Here is a 12,266-nt window from a genome sequence, read left to right on the forward strand (position 1 = left end):
CAGTATTTACGTAGCTGGTCCAGTTCAGTTTCTCGTCAATGGTAACCCCCCAGGATGTTGATAGTGCGGGATTCAGTACTATTGCCGGAATGTTGTCAGGGCCCATTACATTTGCAGTATCCAGTGCCTTCAGCCGTTTCTTGATATCACGTGGTGAATCAGATTGGCTGAAGAATGGCATCTGTAATGCTGGGGACCTCAGGAGGAGGCAGAGATGGATCATCCATTGAGAACTTCTGGCTAAAAATGGATGCAAATGCTTCAGCCTTGTCTTTTGCACTGATGTGCTGGGCTCCATAGCTGAAGATGGAGATATTTGTGGAGCCTCCTCCTCCAGTTAGTTGTTTAATTGTCCACCACCATTCACGACTGGAAGTGGCAGGACTGCCAACCTTAGATCTGATCCTTTGGTTGTGGGATCTCTTAGCCCTGGCTGCTTGGCACGCAAGTAGTCCTGTGTTGTAGTTTCACCAGGTTGGCACCTCATTTTTAGCTATGCCTGGTGCTGCTCCTGGCATGCCCCCCTGCACTCATCATTGAACCAGGGTTGTTCCCCCGGTTCGATGGTATTCTTAGAGTGGGGGATATGCTGGGTCATGAGTTTAGAGATTGCGGTTGAATACAAGACTGCTGCTGATGGCCCAGTTGAGAGTTGCTGGACCTGTTCAAAACCTATCCCATTTAACATAATGATAGTGCCACAACACAATGGAGGGTATCCTCAGTGCGTAGATGTGACTTAGTCTCCACAAGGACTGTGTGGTAGTCACTCCTACCAATACAGTCGTCACAGATGCATCTTTCAATAGGTAGCGAGGATGAAAGTCAAGTAAGTTTTTCCCTCTTGTTGGTTCTCTCACCACCTGCCGCAGACTTAGTCCAGCAGCTATGTCCTTTAGGATTCCCGGTCAGTAGTGGTGCTACCAAGCTACTCTTAGTGCTTGACATTGAAGTTTCCCCACCCAGAGTACATTCTGTGCCCTTACTACCCTCAGTGCTTCTTCCAATTGGTGTTCCTCTATATCTTTTCCAGTAGTTGCTGGCCTATAGAATACACCCAGCAGTGTAATGGCACCTCTGTTGTTTTTAACTTCAACCAAATAAATTCTGTCCTTGACTACTCCAAGACATCCTTTCTCTCCCAAACTGTAATATTCTCCTTAATCTATACTGCCACCCCCTGCTCCTTTCTTTCTTCCACATCTTTCCTGGACACCTTGTATTCAGGGATATTTAGTGCCCAGTCCTGCTCCTTTTTAAGCCAGGTCGTCATTACCATCATGGCATTATATGCCCATGTGGCGAGTTGCACCTTCAGCTCACCAACCTTATTTACCATGCTCTGTACATGCATTGTAAACCTGAATAAGATAATACTGTATTTCCTTTTGGTCTGACCCCACTTATTACCTTACTATTCCTGACTCTAGTGCTATCTGTCTCGCTCAATCTTGTGTGCACCTTGTTTATTGTTCCTAATGCTACATTCTAGTTCCCATCCCCTGGCAAGTTAGTTTAAACCTCCCCAAAAGTACTCGCCAACTACCCCACAAAGACACTCGTTCTAGCCCTGTGAGGTACAATCCGTCCAATCTGTAAAGGTCCTACCTCCGCCAGAACCGGTCCCAATGTCACAGGAATCTAAAGCCCTTCCTCTTGCACCATTTCTCCAGCCTCACATTTATCTGCCACATCAGATTCCTATACTGACTAGCGTGTGGCACTACAAGTAATCCGGAAACTCTTACATCCTGCTTGCGAGTCTCCTTTTTAGATCCCTAAAATCTGCCTGCAGAGTTTCATTCCTCTTTCCACCTATGTTGTTGGAGCCAATATGGATTATGAGCTGTAGCTGTTCACCCTCCCCCCACTTCTGAGTGCTCTACAGCCACTGAGTGACATCCTTGACTCGGGCACCAGGGAAGCAACATACCATCCTGGATTCATGTACGCTGCTGTAGAAACAACTGTCTCCCCTAACTATAGAATGTCCTATGACTATTGCTTTCCCAATCTTCCTCGTGTACAGCTAAGGCACCTATGGTGCGTAGACTTGGTTCTCACTGCACTCCCTGAATGAACCATCACTTTCACCAGTCTTCAGGAGCACAAAAACTCAGGTACTCCTGTACTACATACCTGCTCTATCTTGATCGGTGGTCAGCCTTTTGGTCACCTGCACACCCTTAAGCTACAGGATGACCAAACTTACAGCCTCGCGACTGCACCGCAGTGATGCCAGCGGCTACTCAAGCTCCAAAACACAAAGTTCAAGTTATTCCAGCTGATGACATTTCCTGTGCATGTGCTTGTCCAGGAAACAAGCAGCATCCTGGAGTTCCCACATGGCAAAGGCTGTGCATTCCATGGAACAGAGATGTCCTGTCATGCCTCTGTTTATTAGACGAACTGAATTAACAGAAATAGAATTAAACTTTTTTAAAAGTTCATCCAGTTTATTAATTTAGTACACTAAGTTACAGATTCCTAGCTCAGTTTGACACCTCCCTAGCTTCAAGAGCAAAAATAAAGCTTGAATATTCAACTAATCACCTACTTGCTGTCCTCTGATTGCACTTTTTTTAAAAATTGATTTATGGTCCATTTTCAAATCCCACGCTGCACTGGCCTGTGCTGCTGCCGCCATGTGATCCTTTAACGTAACTCCTTGATTTTTTTTGTTGCATTGTTCTCATAATGCTCTCTCTCCACCACTCCTTTAAGCCTGGTGTGCTCTCGGGCCTCGCAGCACACTCTCTTGCTCCACCACTCCTTTTACCCAGTGTGCTCACGCGTCTCCCACTGTTCTCTCAATGCTCGCTCTGTCTCTTGCCCGTCGCTCCTTTCATCTCCACTGCCCTGTCAGGCATCCTGATGTTCTCGCTGTGCATCCTGGCTTAATTTTTTTTCATTTTTCCTCTGATGTCACTTTAGTCACAAATACATTACCTTTGTGAATCACTGTCCCTTCCTGACCCACTCTGCTTATTTTTACCCACATCACTACCCTGCTCTACAGGCTCAACATTTCTCATTGCACCACCCCACCCCATTACTTTTAAACCTATCTACCTCCCTAATTATTTGATTCATAGAGACACTAATTCCAGCCCAGTTTAAGTGGAGCCTGACCCAACAGAACAGCACCCAGGACTGGTGTTTGTCCCCAGTGAATTGAAACCCCTACCGCCACACCATTCTCGACTACATATTTTACTTGTGAATGTTTGTTCCTACACCAATTTGCATGAGGGGGTCTTCATTTTAATTTTGACCCGAGCGCCTCAGGCTCTTTCAGCACTGTCACTGGTTCCCACATGGACCACAACAACTGGATTCTCCCCCTCCCACTCCGTTCTTTTCCAGCCACGAGGCAATGTCCTTAACCTGGCAGCTAGAAAGCAACACAAACTTTGTGTCGCACAATGTTCCATTTCATTCACAACTGCTCCAATAATGAAGCAACCCATGCCAGTCTTCAGCATATGTGGACAATATGCAGGCTTAGATTGACAAGCGGCAATTAAGTCAGTCATACAACAACTTGGCCCACCAAGCATCAACATAACTTGCAAAAGCAGTGATACCAAATACTAGCACTGCGCACTGTCGCTAGAACACTTCCTACCCAAAGCCTTAACAGGCAGCACCAATGCCAGCATCGATGAGCTTCTAAGCTTCAAACATCTATGAAGCAGCAGAAAGCATCATTGGGTAAAGGTGGAACCCGCAACAAGGGCTGATTTGAGATCTAATCAGCTGAGGTGATACCGGTCATTGATGCAAAAAACAACGCCTCCATGATGAAAAACATAAACCCCACAGCTAAGACACTGCAGGCTCCATTCCACAAGCGATGCCAAAATCATCACACTATAAAAAAACAAAGACGACAGAAGAAACTGCAACAATTACAGGGGGATCTCACTCCTTGGCGTCACGGGGAAGGCCTTTGTTTCATACTTACTTAAAAGACTCCACTTACTTGCAGACAGAGAGCACACAGAAGCACAGTGCGGTTTCCGTACCGACAGATCTACTGTTGGCATGATCTTCTCCATATGCCAGCTGCAAGAGAAGAGTAAGGAACAGAGTATACGCCTTGACCTTACTTCTGTAGTTCTCACGAAAGCATGAGACACTGTCAGCAGAGCAGGGAATGGCTCTACAAGATTTTGGGAAAATTGGTTGTCCAACGAAGCTCCTCAGTCTCATTCGCCCATTCTACGACAACATGCACTGCACTGTGCAGTTTGATAGCTCCAATTCCGACAGTATGGGAGTGAAGAATGGAATGCAACAGGGTTGTGTCCTAGCCCCCGCTCCATTTGGCATCATCTTATCCATGCTCCTGATCTTGACCTTCCCTGCAGATATGGAAGGGGTCTACTTGCACACTAGGTCAGATGGCAAGCTCGACAATTTATCAAGGCTGAAAGCAAAGACGAGAACACATTGCGTCCATATCAAAGAATTCCTCGAAGCTGATGATGCTGTGCTTGTCGCTCACACGGAAACTCAGCTACAAATACTCATGGGCTGTCTCACCCATGCCTGTAACTTGTTCTCCTTGACTATAAGCGCCAAGACGACTGCAGTCACGGGACAAGAACAAAGAACAGTGCAGCACAGGAACAGGGCATTCGGCCCTCCAAGCCTGCGCCGATGTTGATGCCTGCCGAAACTAACACCTTCTGCACTTCCGGGGCCCATATCCCTCTATTCCCTTCCTATTCATAATTTGTCAAGACGTCTCTTAAACGTCGCTATCGTATATGCTTCCACCACCTCCCCTGGCAGCAAGTTCCAGGCACTCACCACCCTCTGTGTAAAAAAAACTTGCCTCGCACATCCCCTCTAAACTTTGCCCCTCGCACCTTAAACCTATGTCCCCTAGTAACTGACTCTTCCACCCTGGCAAAAAGCTTCTGACTATCCACTCTGTCCATGCCGCTCATAACTTTGGAAACCTCGATCATGTCGCCCCTCCACCTCCGTCGTTCCAGTGAAAACAATCCGAGTTTTTCCAACCTCTCCTCATAGCTAATGCCCTCCAGACCAGGCAACATCCTGGTAAACCTCTTCTGTACCCTCTCCAAAGCCTCCACGTCCTTCTGGGAGTGTGGCGACCAGAATTGCATGCAATATTCTAAGTGTGGCCTAACTAAGGTTCTGTACAGCTGCAACATGACTTGCCAATTTTTATACTCTATGCTCTAAGGTGTTGCATCTCTGCCCCTGATCATACTAAATATCACCCCACTGGAAGTGGTTAGCAAATTCTGTTTGCTTGGGCCAATGGTGACAGACAATCTGTCCCTTGATGTAGACCTCGATACACATATAGAGAAAGCAGTTACCACCTTTGGCCAATTTGCAAAACACACATGGGATAACAGCAAGCTGACCCTTAAGACCAAGCTATTGGTGTATAAGGTCTGTGTTCTCAGCACCTTGCTGTATGGCTGTGAAACATGGGCAACCGACAGCTACCAAGAAAAGAAACTCAATAACTTTCATCTTGTTTAAAGCAGAGATTGACAGAATTCAAAATACCAATGGCATAAAGGGGTATGAGAATAGTGTGGGAAAAAGGCATTGAAGTGGATGATCAGACATGATCATACTGAATGGCAGGGCAGGCTCAATGGGCTGAATGGCCTACTCCTGCTCCAATGTTGCTATATTCGCTGTCTGTGGTGCATTATGGATATATCCTGGCAGAACAAAAACACAAACGTGAAAATCTTCTTAAAGGCAGAGCTCCCAAGTGTGTTGGCACTAATCAAACAGACCCGCCTGCAGGATGGAAGATGGTCGCATACCCAAGAACCTTCTGCATGGTGAGGTAGCCGGGGCCAGACGACCTGTGGGACACCTAAAGCTCCACTTCAAGGATGCTTGCAAGTGTGACATGAAGGTCCTAAATGCCGACCTTCGCACCTGGGAGTCACGAGCTGACAAAAGAGGGAAATGGTGACACATCCTGTCGACTGGTGTGCACTACCACAACAACTAGTTACTACAGCAGTTTGGCAACAGGCACAAACATCAAAAACCAACGATTCACAGCATCACTTGGCAGCTTCATGTGCAACACTTGTGGCAAAACCAGCCTCTCAAGGATGGGCCTTCACAGCTATCAGCAAAAGTGCACCAAGAGAAGACACCACACATCAAAGTATTGCTTGCTGCGTATCCATCATCTTACACAGATGGAAGGATGCAACCAACCACCTACAATGTTTAGTTCCAACTAAAAATATTCCAAGCATCTCCCCTGACTGTCAACAGTACCTCTGTCACAGAGCTCCACCACCCCACCCCACACAATTATGGGGATGTCACCACTGACAAGTATTTTAAGAGGACAAACCAAAACACCACAGCTACATCAGAGTCTGGGCACTCAGCAACAAGTGGCTTCTACCCTGACCCTTAAAATCTTTTCTACCATCTATGAGACTCAATCAAAAATATCATGGAATACTCACCACTCGCTTACGTGCAGTTCTAACAACTCTCAAGAAAACCATCCAAAACAAAGCAATTCACTTGATTGGTTAGTAATAAAAACAAGAAATGCTGTAAATACTCAGCAGGTCTGGCAGTATCTGTGGAGAGAGAAGCAGAGTTAACCTTTCAGGTCAGTGACCCTTCTTCAGAAGAAGGGTCGCTGACCTGAAACTTTAACTCTGCTTCTCTCTCCACAGATGCTGCCAGACCTGCTGAGTATTTACAGCATTTCTTGTTTTTATTAGAGATTTGCAGCATCCACAGTATTTTGCTTTGATTGATTAGTATCAGTGACCAGGCTAGATATCCATCGTCTGTGCACTTCGGCTTCAGTCCGCAGAACCCACAGGATGCACGGCAGCAATTCACCAAAACTAGAACAGCGCCTCCCAATCCTGCCCCCATCACCCCCCTCTCGCCTTCAACCATCTCTCTCCAGCCCCCACCCTTCCCCATCCCCATCATGAAAAGCAACATTGTCACCGGACAGTATCACCTCTGAGACATATCCAATTGCACATAAATGCACCGAGCACAACCTCCTACCCCCCTCCCCAATCACTCCACAAGGGGTGCCAGGAAAAGGCCCACCAGGCACCGTCTCATGTGCAACTCTGAAGCAGGGTTTCTGACACGAAACGTTAACTCTGCTTCTCTCTGCATAGATGCTGCCAGACCTGCTGAGTAATTCCAGCATTTCTTGATTTATTTCTCATGATACGACCCTGGCCGATTGCCACCACCAGTGTGAATATTGCCCGCCGGCTCCAGGACACTGTCCAGGGCCATATATGCGCCGATCTGCTGAAATCTGTGCACTGAGATGGACAACGGCCAAAACCACCAACAGATGCCACTCACTCACTCCCTCCCGTTCAGTACCTGCTTTGGCTTTAACCTCCTTCGTGTTCAGTTTGGCAGCCATTGCCCGCGGGCTCTCATTTTTCCTATCAACCACAGGCTGAACTCCCTCTAAGCGCTGGAGCCGGGCCGCCACAACTGCAGCAGCCGCCGCTTCGGTTCTCTTCTTCTTCTTTCCCCCCATCCGTCTCTCTCGAGCCCGAAACCACAACCTCTCCCGCGCGTGCAAGAACGCAGCTGGCTAAAGCACCATGCGCATGCTCCAATATCCGATGTGCCTCTTGACGCAGGGTTACAGGTCAACCTGCAGGAAACGACATAACAATGGATGAGATGGAGTGTTATCCCGAAAAGGAACATTTGTAAACGCGTGCGCGGGATTCCCCGGAAGTTTTGACGTCATTGCCCATGGTGTTCCATACATCAAAGTACATACTATTTACAGCACAGAAACAGGCCATTTGGCCCAACTGGTCTGTAGCAGTTATTGATGAAAGGTCACTGACCTGAAATGTTAACTTTGCTTCTTTGTCCACAGATGCTGCCAGACCTGCTGAGTATTTCCAGCATTTCTTGTTTTTATGGTCTGTCGCAGTGTTTACGCTATACATCCTGCTGAGCCAGTGGCACTTGAAATGGCTTGGCCATGTGAGCCACATGGACGATGGCAGGATCCCCAAGGACGTATTGTACTGCGAGCTCATCACTGGTATCAGACCCACCGGCCGTCCATTGCTCCGCTTTAAAGACGTCTGCAAACATGACATGAAGTCCTGTGACATTGACCACAAGTCGTGGGAGTCAATTGCCAGTGATCGCCAGAGCTGGCAGACAGCCATAAAGGCAGGGCTAAAGAGTGGCGAGTCGAAGAGACTTAGCAGTTGGCAGGAAAAAAGACAGAAATTCAAGGAGAGAGCCAGCTGTGTAACAGCCCCGACAACCAATTTTATCTGCAGCGTCTGTGGAAGAGTCTGTCACTCTAGAATTGGCCTTTATAGCCACTCCAAGCGCTGCTCCACAAACCACTGACCACCTCTAGGTGCTTACCCAGATGTTGGAAATCTGAAATAAAAACAAAAATTGCTGGAAATATTGTGCAGGTCTGGCAGCATCTGTGGAGAGAGAAGCAAAATTAATGTTTCAGGTCAGTAACCTTTCATCAGAACTAGCAGAGGTTAGAAATGTAACAGGTTTTAAGCAAATCAAGTGGGGGTGGGGCAAAAGAGAACAAATGGGAAGGTGTTGATGGGACAGAGGGTCACAGAGAATAACTGACAAGGAGGTCATGGGGCAAAGACAAAGAGTGTGTTAATGGTGTGGTGAAATACAAAGCGTTAGTGCAGAGAGGGTGTTAAATGACCACTAATATTCATTATAAGCCCGCCAACTCCCACAGCTACTTGACTACACTTCCTCACACCCTGCCTCATGTGTGGACTCCATTCTATTCTCCCAGTTTCTCCGTCTCCGACACATCTGCTCTGATGGTGCAACCTTCCGCAACAGCGCTTCTGATATGTCTTCCTATTTCCTTAACCGAGGATTCCCCCCCCCCACTGTGGTTGACAGGGCCTTCAACCATGTCCGGCCCATTTCCTGCACCTCTGCTCTCACACCCACCCCTCCCTCCCAGAACCGCGATAGGGTTCCCCTTGTCCTCACTTTCCACCCCACCAGACTCCACATCAAAAGGATCATCCTCCGCCATTTCCACCATGTCCAACGTGATGCCACTACCAAGAACATCTTCCTCTCCCCTCCCCTCCCCTGTTAGAATACTAAAGCAGTCATTCCCTCTGTGGCACCCTGGACTACTCCTCCATTATCCACAACACCTTCTCCCCTTCACACTGCACCTTCCCATGCAATCGCAAGAGGTGTAATACCTGCCCTTTTATGTCCTCTCTCCTCACTATCCAAGGCCCCAAATACTCATTTCAGGTGAAGCAGTGATGTAGTTGTACTTCTTTCAATTTAGTTTACTGTATTCACCACTCACAATGCAGTCTCTACATTGGGGAGACCAAACGCAGTTTGCGTGACCGTTTTGCAGAACACCTCCGCTCAGTCCGAAAACATGACCCCGAGCTTCCTGTCGCTTGCCATTTCAACACCCCCACCTGCTCTCATGCCCACATCTCTGTCCTGGGATTGCTGCAGTGTTCCAGTGAAGATCAATGCAAGGTCGAGGAACAGCACCTCATTTACCGATTAGGCATGTTACAGCCGACCGGACTGAACATTGAGTTCAATAATTTTAGAGCATGACTGGCTCCTCCCCTCCCTTTTTTTCAGTTTTACCTTTTTTTAAATTTTACTTTGTATTTTTTATTTTTATTTAATTTAATTTTAGTTTGTTTTATCATGACATGTTTTTTATCGTGTGCCTGTCCACTTTATTTTCATGTATTGCTTTTGGCTAGGGCTTTCATTTAACACCCTCTCTGCACTAACGCTTTGTATTTCACCACACCATTAACACACTCTTTATCTTTGCCTTTGCCCCATGACCTCCTTGTCAGTTATTCTCTGTGACCCTCTGTCCTATCAACACCTTCCCATTTGTTCTCTTTTGTCCCACCCCCACTTTATTTGCTTAAAACCTATTACATTTCTAACCTTTGCCAGTTCTGATGAAAGGTCACTGACCTGAAATGTTAACTTTCCTTCTCTCTCCACAGATGCTGCCAGACCTGCTGAGTATTTCCAGCATTTTTTGGCTTTATCGCTTATGTACTTACCTTGCTTCTCCTTAACTGTATCAGTGCTATTCGCCTCAATTACTCCATGTGGTCACATATGCTGTGAACAAAGAACAAAGAACAGTACAGCACAGGAACAGGTCATTCGGCCCTCCAAGCCTGCGCCGATCTTGATGCCTGCCTAAACTAAAACCGTCTGCACTTCCGGGGACCATTTCCCTCTATTCCCATCCTATTCATGTATTTGACAAGATGCCTCTTAAACGTCGTTAAACCTGCTTCCACCACCTCCCCCGGCAGCAAGTTCCAGGCACTCACCACCCTCTGTTTAAAGAACTTGCCTCGCACATCCCCTCTAAACTTTGCCCCTCTCACCTTAAACCTATGTCCCCTAGTAACTGACTCTTCCACCCTGGGAAAAAGCTTCTGACTATCCACTCTGTCCATGCCGCTCATAACTTTGTAAATGTCTATCATGTCACCCCTCCACCTCCGTCGTTCCAGTGAAAACAATCCGAGTTTATCCAACATCTCCTCATAGCTAATGCCCTCCAGACCAGGCAACATCCTGGTAAACCTCTTCTGTACCCTCTCCAAAGCCTCCACGTCCTTCTGGTAGTGTGGCAACCAGAATTGCACGCAATACTCTAACTGTGGGTAAAGAAGTTTCTCCAGAATTCCTCATTAAATTTATTAGTGACTTTTTTCATTTGTTCATAAGATGTCAGCATTAGTGGCAAAGCCAGCATTTGTTGCCTCTCTCCAGTTGCCCTTGAGGAGGTGGTGGTCAGCGGTCTTCTTGAATTGTTGCAGTCTATGTGGTGTAGGTACAGCCACAATGCTGTTTAGGAAGGGAGTTCCAGGATTTTGACCCAAAAACAAACAGTGAAAGAACAGTGATATAGTTCCAAATAAGGATGGCGTGTGGCTTGGAGGGATGTATCTGTTGCTCATGTTTGAATTTGTAAGGTGCTGTCGATGGTGTCTTGGGTTGCTGCAGTGCAACTTGTAGATGGAATCATACAATGGTTACCGCACAGAAGGAGGCCATTCAGCCTGTCATGTCTGTGCTGACTCTCTGAAGGAGCAATTTCCCTTGTGCCACTCTCCCACCTTGTATATGATTCACACTGTTGCATTGTGTACCAATGGTGACGGGAGTAAATGTTTAAGGTTGTTTCTGGGGTGCCGATCAAGTGTGCTGTTTTGTCCTGGATGGTGTAAAGATTCTTGGGTGTTGTTGGAGCTGCATCACATTCCTGACTTGTGCCTTGTAGATGGTGGACAGGCTTTGAGGAATCAGGAGATGAATTAATGCAGAATTCCCAGCCTCTGACCTGCTGTTGTATTTATGTGGCTGATCCAGTTCAGTTTCTGGTCAATGGTAACTCCAGGATGTTGATGGTAGGAATTCAATGGTGGTAATGCCATTGAATGTTAAGGACAGATAGCTAGATTCTCTCTTTTTGGAGATGGTCATTGCCTGGCACTTGAGTGATGTGAATGTCACTTGTTACTTATCAGCCCAAGCCTGAATGTTGTCCAGGTCTTGCTGCATGCATGCACGACTGCTTCAGTATCTGAGAAGTTGCGAATGATACTGAATGCTAAGCAATCATCACCCAACATCCCCAATTCTGACCTTATATTGGAGAGAAGCTGATGCAGCTGAAGATGGTTGGGCCGAGGACACTACCCTGAGAAACTCCTGCAGTGATGTCCTGGAGCTGAGATGAGTGGCATCCAACAACGACAACCATCTTGCTTTGTGCTAGGTATGGCTCCAACCAGCGGAGAGTTGTTTTCCCTTATTCCCATTGACACCCATTGACATTGCTGGGCTCCATGATGTCAAGGGCAGTCACTCTCACCTCATCTCTTGAATTTAGCATTTTTGCCTATTTTTGGATCAAGGCTGTTTGGAGGTCAGTAGCCAAGTGGCCCTGGCGGAACCCAAACTGAGCATCAATGACACCTTCCTTCACTTTGCTGATAAGAACATAACAACATAAGAACTAGGAGCAGGAGTAGGCAATTCAGCCCCTTGAGCCTGCTCCGCCATTCAATACGATCATGGCTGATCTCATCTTGGCCTCAACTTCACTTTCCTGCCCGTTCTCCATAACCCTTCAACCAACTTCTAATTAAAAATCTGTCTATCTCCTCCTTAAATTTACCCAATGTCCT

The 12,266-nt window shown here is 46.9% G+C and overlaps 1 protein-coding gene across 5 annotated transcripts in view; it reads right to left on the reverse strand.

The window, feature by feature from the left end:
- dhx29 (DEAH (Asp-Glu-Ala-His) box polypeptide 29) overlaps positions 1 to 7,644 on the reverse strand; it is a 145,360-nt gene extending 137,716 nt beyond the window's left edge. For all 5 annotated transcript variants that reach the window (XR_010975181.1, XR_010975179.1, XR_010975180.1 and 2 more), the window contains exon 1: positions 7,399 to 7,644. Coding sequence is in view for 2 of the 5 variants with exons in the window: in XM_068032986.1 (XP_067889087.1) it covers positions 7,399 to 7,561 (163 nt within the window). In the remaining 3 variants the exon portion in view is untranslated. The remainder of the gene's footprint in view (positions 1 to 7,398) is intronic.
- Positions 7,645 to 12,266: the final 4,622 nt, after the last annotated feature.

Source organism: Heterodontus francisci, chromosome 1, assembly GCF_036365525.1.
Source record: "Heterodontus francisci isolate sHetFra1 chromosome 1, sHetFra1.hap1, whole genome shotgun sequence".
NCBI lineage: Eukaryota > Metazoa > Chordata > Chondrichthyes > Heterodontiformes > Heterodontidae > Heterodontus > Heterodontus francisci.